Genomic DNA, 19,026 nt, shown 5'->3' with positions numbered 1-19,026 from the left:
TGGAAAGGCAACGAGTTGTTCAGGGTCACAAAGCACAAGAAAGGCAGAAATGGCAAGTGTAAGTATATTCGATAAAAAAAAGAACAAAACCATGTAGAGGCATCTCACACTATCTTCAGAGGACAGTCTCAGGTCATGCAGTGTCTTTCCAAGTAAAGAAAGTGACATTGAGTTCATTACACATGGCTGTACAGGCAATATGGACAAAGTCAAAGGGTGATAGACACTATTAACGTGGAAAAACCAGCATTGTTCCCATGTGTCACTGAGCACTTTCTTTATGGCGTCGAGTCCAAGTTCAAGCCCCAGTGTTTGCAAGGATTGAGTGAAGTGTCCTTGAGCAAGACACCGAATCCCTCTCAGCTCCGGGGTGGGCTCTGCTGTTGCAGATTTTGAGCTTTGACCTCCTTATAGAGGGGATGTAAGCAGACAGAGAACTTCTCTCAGGGGTTGTACAATATGTCATCGTATCAAATTACTTTCGAGGGCTCAAAGTTCCCCGCCAAGGTTTCCTTCACAGACAGAGTATCATCATCAGGGGTGTAAACCAACTCGTGTTTGCAGCTTTTTCGTGTTTTTCCATCTACATTTAACAGGGCAAGAATCACAGAGTGGTCTGCAGTCATGATGATTGAATTTGTGATGAATGATAAATGTTTTAATTCGCCTGTTCCCTCATAAAGCACAACAATCTATGAGAAAGCTGCCTTGAAAGGGAACAATGGACATCGATGTCTGCAGAGCTGGAAAAATGGAGGACTGGTTGGCGAGGTGCATTTATATTGAAATATTACAATGGATCTAACAAAGTACATAAAGGTCACTGAATCTGATCTTTACTTTAAAGGAGTTATCATGAAATGGCAATGTGAAACGTGATGAATCTGTAGAGAACAATCAGCTGAATGTGCAGCTCCCCTCAGCTCTACGGAGCTTTATAGTGAGTTTCAGCTCATTGTTTAGCTGTCTGGCCTGCAGCTTGTTTTGGTTCACTCTCACCACTCACACGCTGTTGTTTTCGGCCACAGCAGGCAGCTGCCCACTGGAGCATTTAGCAAAGAGCCAGATATTTGCTTTGGGAATTGGTAGAGACCAAAAACAGAGCTAAAATAGAGCGGACTTACCAAATCAGCTTAAAAGGTACGTCAGTGTGGTGTTCACGAGTTGTTTCTACACTGATTTAAAAAAGAGTTATCTTACTTCTGTTTGAGTAATATTAATACAAATAACAGTGTTTCTTATTACTCTTTGTGATCCATGGATATTAAATGAGTTTTGTTCTATTTTCATCACTGCATACATTTTGTCTTTCTCCCTTTATTCAAACACAAACACAAACACACTTGGTCAGGCATGATGAAGCACAAGTCCTTTGTTAGCCTGTTGGATTTGTCTGTTGGTTTGTTTGTTGTGTGTGTGTGTGTGTGTGTGTGTGTGTGTGTGTGTGTGTGTGTGTGTGTGTGTCCTCAGTGACGCAGCACATTTGCCCTTCCTTCAAGTGGCTCTTCTTGAACCGCGGAAGAGCTTAGCCTTGTTTTAAATGTGTTCTCTACCTTGAGCTCATTAAAACACCTCTGTCATGCACACACACATGGGCACACACACAGGCACACAGGCACACACACACACACACACACACACACACAAACCCATACATGAGCAGATGCATGCATCTAACCAAAATACATTAAATAATAATCAATGATGTTTGTATGCATGCAATTAGGTACACCTTGTTTCATGGTTAATTTACAGACTGGCAGGGGAAATAGCAGCTGTGTGGATGCGTGATGTTACCTGGCAGCTTGTTACCAAACACAAGGAGGTGTGTATGCCAAGACACATCCAATCTATTTTAGGTCGGCTGTGCAGAGCTGATGAGGTGTGACTGCAAATTACCTTGCTGTGAATGAACTTAAAAGGCCAATTACAAGTCAAAAACATCCTCTTGCGGGTATAAAAGTGAAGTTGAAGCCAAATATGGAAAAGTTTGTCCACAGATGTATAAAGGAAAGGGAAATGGAAAAAACACAGGAAAGAAATCTGAAGTTATATTTACTTCAAAGCACAACTGCATGAGTGAAAGAGCACAAAGTCTCCTCTTGGCCATGTGTTAAAGCTGCACTAATGACTCAGCATTTCAAATTCACAGGTGTCCAACACCCAAACTACCTGCTGTACAGCTTTAAGACCCCCTGAGATGTTTTACTTTTCCACCACTTGACCCCCAACATTTCTGTCTCTGACCTTTGACATTTTCTGGCAAAGGCTTTAAATTCACCCACAACCAATTTAATGAGTGTTTAAACCTCTAATATTTCTAATATTTGTTTTGGTGATTTAAAACTTAGATCAAACTTGACTTTATGAGCTTAATATTTGTCTAACTGACAAATGAGCACATATACACTTAAAGAAATAGGTGGTGATTTGAATTCAATAGAGCAGTTTCAAGTCACTCTCCAGACACAAACTATTCATTAAAGCAACACTCAGACGAGCCTCTGAGGAACATCTCTGAGTGTTGGCCTGTGAACGTAATTAAACTTTAATCTCTGTTCTTGGCCAACGAGTTTTGATGTGGTCCCGTGGGTTTGCGCTGGACAACCCTGTGACCTTTGAATCTCATCAGATAGTTGTTGAGTCATGGTTAATCTCAGCAGGCTCCTTCCGTTTGCTGGGGAGCCACGACAGGACTGAACTGAAAGGAACTCTGTTACGGTTGTTTTAGCTCGTTCTTTACATTCATGAATCTTAATATTGGAGTGTAAATACAAAGGATAGTGCACATAGTTATGTGACCTGAAAGGACCTCATTGTTGCCTTCACTTTTGATTTGCTAATTAATATCAGGAAACCTGTAACCTGTTAACTGTAAATAATTTTTTCACTTCTTAATTGCACAATTAAGCAGTAAAGCAGTGAAGCACACTGGCCCAGACATCCTTCAGTCCTCAGTCTGCACTTTAAGATGAGCAGTATGTATCTGCGTCCATGTGAGACGTTCGAGGGATAATCCCAGCTGTGTCCCACCGTGACTGCTGTGACCCTGACAGACCTGACCTGCTGTTTCCATGATCAGAACAGCTGACGTAACAGCGACTGCTCAATAATACACATACAGAACATGCCGACACACATGCAGCACATCATGAAAGGCTGTAATCTCTAAACCGCGCTGGATTAACCCACTGCAAGGACCCTGGGACAGGAGTTCAACGTGGGCCCCTACTGACCCTTCAGTGAATGATAACACTGAAGTCCACCTAATAAGCATTTATGATCATTTTATGCTATACAAGAAAAATGACTGTTTACAGGGAGGCTTTCACCACAGCCTGAGGAAAGAAGCTGTGGGCCCAAAACAATCAAGAGGATTGATTAGAGACATGCATGCTGGCAACCAGGGCCGCTTCGACCGTAAATAACTGCTGCAGAGATACTGTGGGAATTCATGTCACAGATATGGACAGTTGACCCACTGATGACCTTCAGTGTCAAAGGTCACTGACCTCCCTGTTGACAGGTGATGGTCAGTTGGTGCTAATGAAGAGCTGATACCAATCCATATCAGAGCGGCTGATTGCAAACAAAGCATGTACGCACACACAGCAAAGCATTGCTTTCAGTACTGTCTGAGCTGCTGCAGTGCTAGAGTTGACTGAAGCTGCATTATTACATTGTTAGATTTTGATCACATGCTGAATGCGACACTGAATAACACCTTCTGTGACTGAAAGCACAACTGTCGCTAAAGATTTTTCTGATCTCAGAAGAGTAGAAAACTCTGTCTTTTGTTTTTTTTTTCCTGTAAATTCACACACGTCCAACAATCCACATTCCCCGCTGACTTACTGTATAATATGGACATTGAATCAGGCATTTAAGGTCCTTTGAATCAGGTGAGTGGTCTTACCCAGAGCTAAACTGTGGCTATTTTAAGAGGTCAGCCCACCAGCATAATGTGTCATTTGTTTCCCCTGGCATGCGAGGTCTTAGAGAGAGAGAGAGAGAGAAACACACACACACACACACACACACACACACACACACACACACACACACACACACATACACACACACAGATTTAATTTTTAGCGAAACACATAACCACCAACTCTAAAAATTCTTGGCTTCTGTTTGTAAAACCCATTAGACTCACACTTCTACTCGTTCTCCAAACAGGAAAAACTGTGCACACCGCAGACATTCCTGCTAGACAGAGCTGTGGGTTTTATTTTAAACAGCACTTTTTATCCACCGTCAACACAAGATCAACCGTAAAGAATAAAAGAATACAAAGAAACCTGATCCAGCTGTTTTCCAGATTTGACTGAAGAATTGATTTAGTCCCTGAAAGTGGGGGAGATTTAGCTAATTTTGAAGTCTGGGAGACAACAATGGAGAAAGATGGTGATTGAATTAAAAAACTAAAAACTTGTGATTGTTTGTTTGTTCTTATCTTTCCAGGAGATCCCACTTTGGCAAACACTGATCAGAAATACACTAATTGAAGAAATGATGGCAAGGTAATAACTGAACTGCACGTAATAAATATATTCTGTACATCACCTAATAATTTATCAAACAGGCTACCTTCTTCTGCATTTTAAATACTTTTACCGTTGCTACTTTATGTGTGTCAGAAAACAGCCTCTTTCCAGCCTTCACTTCATTCAGATCCTGAAAAAGTTAACATTATTTTGCATGAATGCGTCGCTCAGTGCTTGCATTGGCCAGAGATGAGACGTATGACCCCTTCCTCCTTCTGCCATGGCAACTTGAAGGAACCGGAGCAGGGGGGACATGGGAGGAGCGACGGCTTGAGGTCCAGGTGGTCGAGCCTGCGTAAAAACGCACCATACGCACGCCAAACACTTACGAAATAGCGAGCGTCATTTAAAAAAACAAAGCTCGACCCCTCCAGCTCCTGGCACCTCTGTGAATGAATAAGCTGTGTGCGGAGAAAGCCTCCTGGATTTGCTGCTGCAGAAACAACCAAAAGAGCGGAACGCGCTTCGGTGGTGCGTCGCTGCGATCGCTCCGCTCCAGAAAACTGAGGCGGAAAATTAGGGTTTTTTTTTTTTTATCTTTTATTTTTTGGCCAAAGAAGGCAACTTTTGTAAAAGGTCAAGACGGCTTGTTTCAGCGACAAGAGGAAATATGTTCAAGAAAAGCAAGAGTAAAGTGCTGGTGGATTATGCGTCAGAGGAAGACGACATGTCCTGGCACTACCATCACTCCTACAAGGTAATGAGACGGATGTAAAGGACGGTGAGATTCACTGCTGACAATGACGTGCAGTTATGTTTCTGTGACATAAAGATCAGGGGCAGCGCTGTTAAAATGAGTTATTCCACTCATTCAGCCCATTTGATATTTGTGTTTTCTAGGAAAACCACTCAAAAACACTATAAACCAGTTTTATTTTAAGAAAAAGCTTAAATGACTTGTTGAGATATTTCTCACTGTTGGCCAACAAACACATTATTATGAAGTAAATTAATAATGAAACCATTAAAAACTAGACACAAAGCTTCATAATGAGACACAAAGCTGGTTTTCACTCGCACTTTTAAAATTCCTCTCTTGACTTCTCCACTGAAGTTGCGAAAAAATACATCTCGTGCTTCTAAGTTGAGATAGTGGAGCCGAGGGAGGAAGGGAAGGAGGAGGAGGAGGAGGACAAGTGCTCTAACTCAGAATGTCATGTCAGCTGAGGAGGAGAGTGACACCAAACGCTGAGAGGTCAAAGAAGAAAAAGCCCATTGTCTCCCCAGAGAGAACCAAACCAATGTTAATGTGTGTTAGATGGATGCTGCACAACTGTAGTCATGATCACAGAGTGCTTCAGAGACAACACACACCTAAATGTACCAAACAGTGTTATGACAGTGTGTAGACAGATGTTAGACTATGCTGTGTTAATCTTTTGTGTTACTGAAAAAAGAGAATAATAAACACACACACACACACTCTCTCTCTCTCTTTCTCTCTCTCTCTCTCTCTCTCTCTCACACACACACACACACACACACACACACACACACACACACACATGACATACAAATCCACATTTCAAAGGTGAGCAGCAGTGTGTGAGGTCTGAGAGCCTCTGTATCATCTGTATCAGCACTTGCAAGCAGCTGGGCTCTGTCAAGGTGTTTGGGGGGGGGCATACAGGGGAGAATCCCTGATCTCTCTCTCACACACACACACACACACACACACACACACACACACACACACACACACAGCATTGAGCAGTCCTGTGGAAAACAGATTTGGTAGCCAGTGGAATTTAAATGGGACGAGTATGAGGGGTTGACTTCTCGTTGAATTCTTGTAATTTCTTGAATTCCTCATTGCGCTAAAATTTATAAAAAATAAAAGTAAAATAAACCCACAGAGTTTCCTGATAGATATTTGGGTTAAAACTCACACTGTAGTTTTTCTTCATGAAGGCTGGAGTCTTGATGGAGTCAAAATAATCTGCTATCAGCACACTTGTGGTAATCAGCTCACAGCATGTGTGATTAAAACCTCTTTAAACTGTGGAATGAGTCAAGGTCCATGCGCAGAGTAAATCAATATATCTATCCAGGACGTTAATACTTTCTAAATTTCGTCAGAGAAGAAAAATATCTAGAAGTAGAGTTTAAAGCATCATAAACCATGTCAGAGTTTATTCACTGCCTGCAGCTCCTGCAGTGTATTGCCAGACAGCATTCACTGGATGTATAAATGTGTCATGCGGTCAGCAATTGGGAAGATCAACCAACACCATTTCCCAGCATTTTTCATCTGTTGTTGTGATAATGTCGAGATCAGTGACCCTTGGCTGGCCTTTGTTGGGTTCTTAACTTCCACCCTGGGAACCAACACATGAGGCCTTTACCTCTGAGGAGCTGCTTTGAGTTCAGCTTGTGGGACTCTGCTTCCAGTGGTCACCGGACCCACTTTGACCGTAAGGGCTGATCTGAGATCAGAGCAGCAACGTCTCCTCAGAATTCCTGGGAAAGTCATCTGGGAGGTCTCCTTGTGTTGCCATGGCATTAAAGTACATCCAGGGGTCAGGGGTTGGATCATAAAATGTCGTAAACACAGAGATGAGGCAGATCCAGTCCGGCAGCGATACAGGATGAAGCCAGGAGAAAAAGTTATGATAACACAGTCTGGACATGCAGGCTTTTCCTTCCCCTCATTCAAATCACAGCACCCACACGGATCACCCGGGAGAGAGAGGGTGGAAGGTTACGATTATCTGTTTAGCTTCTTCTCTAATTCTTTTGGAGGTCCAGAAGTCACCAAAGATAATCAAACACGTCAAACTGAATTCGAAAAATGTTTAATGTTAATGTTTAAAGCGACAACAATGATTCCACGAAAGTTGGGACGCCGTGCAAAACATGAATAAAAGGAGAATTCAATCATCTGTAAATGAGTATTCCTGAGCTCGTGCTGTAATATCCTTCATACAATCATGTGTTCACAAAGTGGTGAACCTCGCTCCGTCCTTGCTTGTGAAGGACTGAGCCTTTCAAGGCCTTTCATACCCAATCATGATACTCTCACCTGTTACCAATGAGCCTGATTACCTGTGGAACGTCCCAACAGGTGTGTTGGAGCATCAGCTTGTTTGAAATGTGTTGGTGCCATTAAATTCAGAATAAGCACATATTTACAAAAAAAATGAAGCTGACAAAACAACACAGAAAACAGTGACAATTTCCCATAATGCAAGTCAGCTCATTCATATTGTTTATCTTGTCTGACAGTTCAAAACACAAATACAGTATAGACTGTACCGTTCAGTATGTTAAGACATAAAGAAAATCTGCAAATCTTCACATCTGAGAAGCCAGAACCAGTAAATTGCTGTTATTTTTGTTTGAAGATTGACTTAAATGATTAATTGATTATCTAAATTGTTACCAATTCACTCTCTAGCAATTGAATAATCAATGTCAGAAATGTGTTGAATTAAGACAGATTCAGGTACAATAGTATCTATGAAATAAAGCCATCTGTTTGTCAGGGGAAAACAGCATAAGAGCACAATGGGAAGGTTGTGGTGAGATATACCACAGCATATGAACAGAAGGTGGACGAAAACACAGAAACACCGGACTTTTTAATGCAATACAATAAAGTCACCTTTCAATAAACGTCTTTATTTATCCAGAGAGGTTTCACACATTCACACCTGGAAACTGCAGAACAACCTCAGTCTTTGGTTCAGTTTGGTTCAGTGGCCTTCAGCACTTATCTTGGTGGTGCGAAGTCATTCAGCCCACCTCTGTTACTTCGTCTGACTCTTGCGCAAAGTAGTATCTTCTCAAATCACTTGATCAAAATGTAGTGTTCACTTAAAGCCGGAACAAAGTACAGTAGGTCTCCTCCTTTGGTGCTTTTCACTCCCTGATATATCTGTTAATGCTCAAGGCAGAACAGGTGATTTACATGTCGTGCCAGTCAAATGAGTTGAAACTGTGTCCAGACAGACGCAGTCAGAGACCAGCAGGCAGACAGACACAGACAGGCAAAGGGATAATACATCCATAGACATGCTGAAGAAATGAGGGAGACCACAAAATGCAGGATTTGAAGTTAATATCTGTCCTCCCTCCACAGCGCTCAAGGGCGACTGCAGCACAGACCCTGTGCAGCTTGCTTTCTCACCACTCACTCTCTATTGAAGTTCGGGCTCTGAGAGGCAGCTGTGAGCTCGCAGGAGGTGCGTGTGCCTGTTTGCCTGTGGCTTAAAGCGGTAACACACCTGAATACTTCAATAACGCCACTCTAAATCCACCATTGGGAGCTCTCTTTGTGAAGTGGGATCGTGAGAGTGCAGATCAGGCCTGAGCACAAACTTCAGACGGCCTCACATCTAAATCATTAGTGGTGAGGATGAGAGAGGTAAAGCTGAGTGGATCATCTGCCGAAGGGGAGTGGGTTAAAATGGTGGAAATCAAACGTTTGTGAGTTCTGTCTCTGAAGATCAAACCAAATCATCGTGATGGAGCTTTTTTACATTTAAAGCAAATTCGTCACTGTGAAAAAAGTATAATTATTAGCTTTCTTACCGAGGCTTAGATTTAAAGGTCGACGCCACTCTCATATCCACGCTAAAGGTGATGCTGCAGCCAGGAGATGTTAGCTTAGCTTAGCACCAAGACGGGAAACAGGGGGAAACAGCAAGCCGGGCTCTGACAGAAAGACAAAGACCACGATTTGTTGATAAATGAGATATACTGTGTTTATTAGTGAGCTTTAGAGATAAGGATTTTTTTTTTTTTTAGAGGAAAGCAAGTAAGTGCGTTTGCCAAAATTTTGAACTATTTAAGCGTATTTGGTCTGGTGTATTTTCTGAGTGCCTGGGTTTGGAGAATGTCGAGTGTTGATGCTGTCCAGCGGCTTTTGGAATCTACTGTTGGTGCTCTGAGATTGAAATTCACTGTGCGTCTTTACTGCCTAGTAATCTGGCTTTTTTCAAGACAACACCATGCTAAAATTTACACACTTGACACACAGACTCAGTCAAAGAGGGAGAGAGAGAGACAGACTGAGGGAAAAATGGCCCCCTGAGGTGCGAAAGCAGAACTCTCGCTTTCTGTTGTCTGGACAGTTTTTTTTCCAGAGACACTACTCTCTCTTTCCTGAATCTCCTCCCCTCCCTCTCTCCCTCTGTTCCAAGATGTTAATGCCTTTATGCTCTAACAGTAGTCGGCAATCAGTATGTGTGAGTGTGTGTGTGTGTCTTTGATCAGCTCAGGTGGCGGCGACCCAGCAGACTTTGCTCAGACATGTCCGACCACCGTTTCTCCTCCTCCGCTCTCATGGAGTCGTTAGGTGTTAGAAGTCCTCACAGCTTTGATCATTTTACAGGAATTCTGGCTCCACTTCAGTAATCTCAGGCTCAGCTGCACGTCTGATGACTTCTTGCTGCCCTCTCCGTATGATTTAACGTTTTTAAGTCTTTTGGAGCAAGTCCAAGCTTTAGCAGGTGAAGCGCACGTCTGTGACTACAGTCAAAATGGACTGAAACAGATCTTCATGAGTGGCATAATGAGGTTTAACCCTCAGTGTAACAGCAGCAGCTTTTTAAATATCTTTGTTGCTTTGTGCACAGAATGAATCCATCTAAATTAAGGTGCAGTAACCGTAATCTGTTTGCTTCAGTAACTTTAATTCAAGGTGTGGGACTGCGAGAGGTCCTGCCTGAAGCTGTCTCATTTACTCTCTGCTTGTTCTGGGATTTTATTAGGGCACAAATTTGAATGTTTTTGCTTTCAAGTCTCAAGTCTTATGGGGACTCAAGCCTTCATAATTCAATTAGATTCAACTTTCTTGTCATCACACTTCTATGTGAAGTCAGCCCTCTAGGCTGACAGGATTTCCTGAAAAAAAGAGAGAAAAACTGAAGAAAAAGAAGGAAGTTGTATAAAAAAGTAAATAATGACAGAATTAATTAACATATTGTACAATACGTGTCACTGCACTTAAATCCAACTCATGTTATAACTTCATTTTTGTAATTTAAGTCCAACTCAGGTGTATAGCAACGTGTATTCATTAATAATTATCATGATTATTATTAGAATTATAGCACTTATCAAAACAAACTGTCAAAGTGCTTCACATGAAATAATAAAAACAATGAAACTATTACACAAATAATCCATGGAAAATGGAAAAAAAAAAGAAAAAAAAGAAAAAACCGGAGACTGGAGGACAATGGGACCAAAATAACTCCACTCATATACCCAAATAGTGTCATGTACTGTTGGTGCAGTAGGTCATGAATTTGTTTTCTCTCTCTTTTGTTTAAATCTGCCCTCTGAGTTCTGTGGCTTCCCCTCGTCCTCCCCAGCCCTCCATCCATCCATCCCTCCATCTCACCGTCCAAACACGGCGTGTTTATGTTACAGCTTTAAAAAGGCTGCCCACTCTTTTACAGGAAAGACACACACACACACACACACACACACACACACACACACACACACACACACACTTCCCTGTGCCACAAAGTGTGGATGGTGTTTGTATTTGGGGGGTTGCTGTTTGTGTTAACTCTCTGCTGCTGTGTGTGTGTGTGTGTGTGTGTGTGTGTGTGTCTCAGGACAAAGACATAGAAGGAGAGGAAGAGGAGGAGGACGCTGTCTCTGCAGTCTCCAAGGTAAATAGCACAACTTCACAGCTACTGGGACACAACACAGACACAAACACACCAGTGGTCTCCAAACGTATTCTCCATATCCTTTGATTAACCTCAGTGCTCCCAGTGCACTCACAGCTTCTCGCTGTCAGATGACCAGAAAGTGTTTGATGGCGCAGCTGAAGTAAAGCAGGAGTGTCAGACTACTGAGGCTGCAGTGTTTATCTGTAAACACGCCGGCCTTCAGCTGTCGTCCCCTGCTTTATCTGTGACCCTATCGCTGGAAGACTGTCTTATTTGTTGTTCATGTGCATGTGTGTGCGCATGTTATCGTTGAGGTCACTGTAGTTTAGGATAAAGATTTAAAGGGTAATTCTGGTGTACTGCAACTTCTATTCGTAGTTTTGACCACCGTCAAAGTCAGAAGGCACGAGAAACGCAAGCAGTCAGACGATCATACAAGTTTTAAACAAACCCTTGGAATGATTAGTCGAGTTTAGTCAACTATCAACCGTCTGTTGCAAACATCCGTCACAGTTTACAGACCAACTTCCTGCCTGCTGTAATTGTGTGCACACAGTTTTCATATCTTTTACTTTTTTTAACCTTCTGTTTGATTCCTTGCTCTGGGAACCTCACGGCGAAACAAAAATCGTTTGTCCAGCGTTGTTTAAGTAGCCGGCAAAATGATTGGCGTGCGGCAGCTTTCTTTAGCAGATATCTGTGACAGGCGGGTTGAAGGTACAGTTGATCTTGGCCAGCTCTGATCAACTACTCTTGGAGGAATTTGTTCTTCTCCCTTCTGGGTCCAGATACAGGTCCCTGTTTTCCTTTGTTCCAAGTGTAATAAACTTGCACTAAACCTCAACTTTATCATGGCTACCATTGCAATATACTTGATACTAACAAGCAGATACATCTTTTTTTATTTGGTTAACCTGTCAATCTCCCATGTCCTCTTGTACGTTGTGCTCGTGTTTTTGCCCTCTGCTATAAATCAAATTTCCCCTTGAGGGGCAATAAAAACCTGACCTGAACATTTGGAGTTCACACAGTTTCAGTTTCACCTGGGTTTCCAGTTGCGATGCTACTCTTTCAGTAAAGAGTAAAAGATGTGATATGGTCAGCACATCTGGCCTGATGCTTTATAAAAATGCTGTTTGATAATAAGCTAAACTCGAGGGTATTTAAATTACATTTCACTGAAACATCCCATTATACCTCAAATTACAAAAAGTTATGACAATAATGTTTGACTGCATGACCAAATAACTTAGCGTAATTGGATCAAACTCTAAGCTGCATGACTCTACTAACACTTAAAGACATGTTTTTCTTGATATGCACATGCGTACATGTGTGAAAGAAAGTCATATCTGCATTTACAAAGGATAGATAGTTATATTTAACGTATCATTTGGCCCCTAAAACTGTTGTTTTAGGCATTTATGTTCAATTTTAAAGATTTAGGAGGTTTTTCAGCTGATGGTTAATTGTTTGAGACACAGATGAGTGCCAAAACAAGACCCAGGGAGTATCTCTTTAAGGTTTGCCACATCTTTAGATGAACAGCTTGCATTATAAAGTGAGGATGGTTGGTGGTAAATATGGTAAATAATGGTTTTATGAGTAGGACAAGTGTCCTTTGTGTGTGCAGGCAACTTCATTAGCAGCTGTGCCCACTCCGAACAAAGTGTGTGTGTGAGTGAGATTATGTGCTGTATCTTTGTTCATGAGAGATGATCTGCACCGACAACAAGCCTTTACTCACAGGTGTGGTCGGGTCTGAACTCTTCTGACCTTGCACAGCTTGAGGGTAAACCTCAAATAATGTATTGTCTTTGAACTCTGGCTGGGGTCCTGCTGCATGTATAGCTACTTGAGGCAACTCAGTTCACAGAACATATTTCACAACCTGTCCTGTTTGTGAGGATACGGGTAGCTGTGCGGGAGAAGGGAAGGAAACGCGGCATTCTTTCGAGGAGCTGGGCCTTTTGGATGGGAACAATCACCGTGGAAGAAAAACAAGGCTGAAAATAGCCACAGACTGCTCTGACACTGTGGAGGGCTACAGTTCTTCCACTATCGGTTGTTTTATGCTCATATTAGGGCACACAGAGTGGACGTGGAGGCCTGGAAGTGGAAGTTACCTTTCACTGTAAAAGGCTGATTCCATTTCGAGGTGTTTCATTTGACTGGGCTGTATGACCATTTTCCAACATAAAATTCATCAAGCTGCATCAAGTACTTCATAAACATTCTTGATTTTGCCCATATACATATACAGTATTTCATAAACAGATGTCAAAAGGACTTACGACACTGCGTCATAATGTGATTCACTGCTATGCTAGCGGCTGACACAGTAGCTGCAGTAGCATTTGTTAAATGGAAGAAATCTAACTTGGGAAATGTGGTTATTCGCTTTCTCGCTGAGAGTTCAATGAGAAAATCATTCTCATGTCTTTATGGTAAATACTGTATGTAGCTACAGCCAGTTAGCTTAGCTTAGCATAAAGACTGGGAAAAGGGGGAAACGGCTAGCCTAGCTGGTCTGGTTGATTTTAAACTTTGGTTACAGTGTGTTGATAATGACGCAATGACATAAAGACACAACATCCTTCTCTTGTGTGGGATCACAGAGACGTAGCATAAGCAAGTACGATTCCAGCATACAAATCAAATGACTAATCATAAAAAAAGACAGATTTATAGAAAGAAAAAGAAAGCAACAAATGCTGTAGATGGATCAGAATTCATTAAAAGTACATGCAGAGCCCCTGATACCTGAAGTTGAGGCTTTCATATTACCTCCAAAAGCAATGATCTGGTTGCTGCTCTAAAAAAAACCTGTATTGTGTCTGATAACCACAATTGGCAATATTTCCTAATTCCATTGCCTCTTTAATCTCCCAGCTTCCATCTCTGGGGTATGGATGGAAGAATTTGGCCCAATAAGAGCTCTATTGTTCTGCCAGGCGTGGATCAGTAGGAAAGGCTCCCCCATACAGCGAACCCCAGTGAGCTGCTTGGTTTACCTACGGTGCTTTTTGGCCGGAGAGATTACTGGGCACTGAGCTGCTTTGGATCCAGAGGCCTGGAGGTTAATGCTGAAGAGAATGGTGAATAGGCAGGCCTCTGTATGTGCACACATGCATGCATGCACATACACAGCTGGAATTTAGCTCCGCACACATACACACAGATACACTCAATCTGTTTTTGGCATCTCTGGTTTCTGCTCTGCAAAGCTCGAGCTACAGCAAATCCGACCCACGGTTTACACTCGACGGCACACAGGAAACAAGAGGCAGAGCGAGGAGAGAGATAGAAAGAGAAGAGACGGGGTGTTGAAATAGCTGAAACCAAAATGCTGTAAATATTTTTAGATGATGAAAAAGAAAACTGGAAACAGCGTTCTTGCCCTCAGGCATGCTCATAACGATGAGAGGTGAGAGGAGGATGTGATTTGAGCAACAGTGCGTGTCTCCTTAAGAGATACCAAAGTTAGGCTGAGCAAAGTCCATCAAATGTCACATAGTTTTGAACACAAGGAGAGATCAAAAGTGGGTGTAGCCTGTATACCCGCGGAACAAGCTGTTCAGTATAAGCTCATGTTATCTAAACTGTGGCATTCTGAAGCTTGATCTCAGACCCGATGACAGATCTTTTTGTACGTGTTCCTGTTTGGCTTGAGGAATGGCTGCTTTCATGTCCAGCTTGTTGTTTGTTTGTTGTAGCCACTGTCACATCCTCTGGTCTTGAACACAGAGAATGAATCAGGAGAGATGAAACATGTGTGTTGATGTCCTGCATGCTTGCGCCTCGCCGACAGGTAAAATATAGAAAACAAAAGAAACCGTTTACAGGGGTCGCCAAGGTCAGGTGCATTCATCACATAACAGTGAGTACTGAGAGTGTTTTGATAACAGTAAAGCGAAGGTTTGTACGGATGTAGGAGTAAACGTTATGACCTTGACAATTGACATTGGGAATTCTTCCCAGGCATGAGGAGAAACAGAGCCAAAAGTTAGTTCCATAATCTCTGTTGAGGGCAGTATCTGTACTCAGTGGAAAGCTGCAAGGGCAGGGAGGAATTTTGATATGACGGGGGAGTCCGGGGGAGTTTCAGAGGGAGTGGAGGGTCTTCCACTGGAATGTGCCGTGCGTTACTGCCAAGTGGATGCCATTCAAACTCTCTCTCTCTCTATTTACCTGTTTGAAAGTAGCATTACAAATTACCTCATAAAATCAGTTATATACAGTAAACACGATGCTACAGCAAGCAGTCGGTTAGCTTAGCTTTGCACAAAGACTGGAAAAGGGGAAACCATGAGCCTGATCAAAGAAGGCACCTGCTAGTGGAGAAAGTTCTGGGCAAGAAATAGTCCCATTGTAAAACCACAACATGTCGTTGTTTGACTTCGGTTCAGTTTGTCTACACTGAATGAGACATAGCGTATTAGAATTCGTGTTCTTTAGCAGCGCTACCAGGTGATTTTGTTAAGTGCCAGGCTAGTTGTTTCCCAGTTTGCATTAAGCTAGGCTAGCTAGCAGCTGACCCATTAGCTTAGCTTGACCCCATTCTCTTGTCTGTATAGTGACTGAAGCTATATCCAATTCAGGCTTCATATTTAGGGTAAAATGGCTCAGTTGCCATTTAGCCTACTTTGCTTTTTGTACAGATTATCCATAAAGATGTAACTTGTGAATTACAGAGCTTAAGGTGCTGCAGTCTTCCCCTTGTTTCCGGTCCAATTCCAGTCTTTGTGCTAAGCTAAGCTAACCAACATTCTTCATATTTACCATAGAGTCATGAGAGTGGTAGCAATCTTACTGTCTAGCTCTCTGCAACAAAGCACAATTCCCCAAACTCTTCCTTGAAGGATGCTGCAGAAACAATGTTTTGTCTTGACATGTGTGCTGCTGATTGAAATGGATGATGATGATGATGGATGTATAAATGATTAATCAATAAGGCTGCTTTATTTCTGGGAAGCTGACTTTTATGTAATCAGCCTCATGGGGAGCATCAATAACTCACAGGCATCAGAAACAATAAGCACACATGCAGCAGATTAAGGTAATCATTTTAGCTCTATAATTCAAAATCAAACGCTCTCTTGTGTGGTGGTTTCTGTCAGGAGGCCAAGGTGAAGAAGATCATGTCCAAGAAAGAGAGGAAGGAAAAGAAAATGTTCTCCTCTAAAGATGACGAGCACTTCTTGTTGACCGGGGTCAAGCTGGCTGACCGCAGAGGGTGAGGATTCACACACAGTATATTAACTTTTATCATGATGTTGCTCCATGTACTCCCCCCATGTTTTTACACGATTATCTTCAGTCTGTCATTTTGGCTTAGTTTATCACACTGGCTTGAACCAGCTAGCCAGAAAATGTGCCTCTGAACACCCCCCATTAATGCCTTTGGACAGAACTAGACTCATTTCAAATTAAATTGGATTTACCAAGCTGGTTATTATACTGTAAGCTATGGGAAGGACCAATGTGTGGCAGGACTGTTGCCCTGGAATGCAAAGGATCATATAGGTGTACCTAATAAAGTGGCCACAGAGTGTAATTTAAAGTCTGTCGCAGAGGATTTCAGATTGTCACCTCGGCCTGAACACAATCAAAGTGAGAGTTATTGATTATTTTACAACAATATTAGCTATGTGTAACTGCTAAATATACTGGTGTCGCTACAAGTATTGAAAATGTACGTCAGACCTGGTTCACATCATTGTCAGGGGCCATTAAGGCTTAAGTGTGTGTAGCAAAACTGTTCACAAGCTTGATTAGAAATAATGGAGTCATGTCCAACCACTTGCATTTGTTTATATGTAAGTCAGAGCTTCATTTGCCAGCAGTTGTTAACTTTCAGGCCCCTTGAGGAAGTGGAACATGTATGAAAAGGAAAAGCTAAATTAATCACTCCTCTGTGACAAACAACAGGGAATTCCTGTACAATAGCTTGCTGCATGGAGAAAATTCCACCCTCCAGTGTAAAGACGTCTCACGCACACCCACCCATTCCTATTTTTAGTTAAGATGTGAGCTGTCAACAGGTTATCCTATACGCTAAAAGTTTGTCCTTCTTTTACTCTTCCTGGTTCTCTCTACAGGTCTCACAAGAAAATCAAGGATGATGAGAAGGAGAAGGAAAAGAAGGACAAACCAGAGAAGGGCCACTGTTTCTGGGAGAGCGTCACCATGACAATGAGGCAAATCTCACCCACCAAAAAACTGGAGAAGATGGAGGGCTGGGAGCCGCCTCACCTGGAGAACTTGACTGACACTGGGACTGACGCCCCAGAGGACAAGAACCAGAAAGGGGACTCGCCAGTGTCCTTCGCCGACTCTCTAGGCCTTCCGTTGGAATTGGCCTCCTGGGCGGGCCGGGGTCTTGAGGAGGACTCCTCCCGCTATGCTAACCTGTCGGACTCCAAGGATTCAACAGCTGCCGTCAGGTGGACAGCCCGCGCCAAAGTCAAGCTGGCCGGCATCAGCAGGATGAGCAGAGGGATTGTGTCAGAGAGCGCTTGGGAGGGCTTTAAATAGTAGCCATTTTACCTTTGACACCCTCCCTCTTCGCTCATGTCCCATCAATAAAGAGGATGAAGACCTGAACCAAATATCTGTTTGTCTCTGTAGTCTAGTTCTGGACGAAGCCAGTGTTAATTCCAACTGGTATTGAGATGCTGTAGTCAAGCCATGAACATGAGAGTCAACACAGGACGTTTGTTCTTCTTATTATTTTAACCTTCAAGTCCTTGAAAACTGTATATGTCAGTTTGATCAAGGGGCTGTCTTGGCACGACTGCCACTTCTGAATAGCTGACATAAACAAATAAAAGCCTTAAACTACTGTACCATTTTAACTGTGATATCCACCGGCCTGAATTCAGATCATCTATATTGCCAAGAAATGGGAAGAATGAATTTATTATTGTGGCTGTCGATAGTAGAGAATCACTGAAGAATTTGCAAACCTGCTGCTGAAGACTTGATGTTGGTTTCCGCTTCCTCCCTGAGGGAAGAATGTGAGTCTGAAGCTGAGACTTACACATAAATAATGGGCTTAAAATCTGTGCAATCATGTTTGTATGTGTGTGAAAGACGGGTTAAAGAGGAGAGGAGGTGAGTTTGTGGTTTGACATGCACCCACATTTGTTTTAGTGAATCGCAGCTGGCGTAGAAAAGGAGATGTGACATTCTGTTGTTGTGTTAGGAGCATGTGGAGGTGAGAAATCAAAGCAACCCCCAGTGTCTCAGACTGATGCATGTTCAAATCTGATGCTGAGTAATGTTTCTATGTGTGATGATCGAAAGCCAAACTCTGTGAAAAGCAGTGAGTCCATGCACCTGTGAAGTGCCTTTTATCAATACAATGACACCATGCATTTACTGTAAATTTGAACTAGACCAAATCAGAGCACAAACCTGCTGTGCTCATCACAATGTCTGCGCGGGTGCAGGTGGGTCATCCCAGCATGCACCTGTGCTGCACCAGCCTTTGAAACACTTCCTGGATTCCAGTTACAAAACCAGATGTCATTAGTGTGCTACATTATAAAAAGGCTGGTCAGTTGCTTAAAGCATATCTTTATATTGTATAAGACTGAGACAATGTAGAGTGTTAGTTATGAGAAACTTCATGCCACTGGTCTTTGCTTTAATCTGTTAACTGAATTCCTTTGATACTGAAGTCTGCTTCACTGCAGCCAGATGTGTACACAGATACAGGTCCACTTCCAGGGATGCCTGTATCCTGTATTTATTCACTAAAAGGCTTGGTCACATTTTCTCAAGCAGAATAAAGATTTAGTTTGACTGTGTGGCTCTACTTCTTTCAACAGTTAGCA

General features: G+C 42.5%; 1 protein-coding gene across 1 annotated transcript; it reads left to right on the top strand.

Annotated features, from left to right (window-relative positions):
- The first annotated feature begins 4,806 nt into the window (after nt 1–4,806).
- Nucleotides 4,807–18,995, top strand: LOC143335884 (testis development-related protein). Its single transcript, XM_076755553.1, has 4 exons — nt 4,807–5,250; nt 11,126–11,182; nt 16,306–16,421; nt 17,287–18,995. The coding sequence occupies exons 1-4, from the start codon at nt 5,164–5,166 to the stop codon at nt 17,720–17,722; spliced, it is 696 nt and encodes a 231-aa protein (XP_076611668.1). The 5' UTR covers nt 4,807–5,163; the 3' UTR covers nt 17,723–18,995.
- Nucleotides 18,996–19,026: the final 31 nt, after the last annotated feature.

This window comes from Chaetodon auriga, chromosome 18 (assembly GCF_051107435.1).
Source record: "Chaetodon auriga isolate fChaAug3 chromosome 18, fChaAug3.hap1, whole genome shotgun sequence".
NCBI classification, from domain to species: domain Eukaryota; kingdom Metazoa; phylum Chordata; class Actinopteri; order Chaetodontiformes; family Chaetodontidae; genus Chaetodon; species Chaetodon auriga.
Note: the sequence above shows the minus strand (reverse complement) of the source record. Positions and strands in the feature narration are given on the sequence as shown.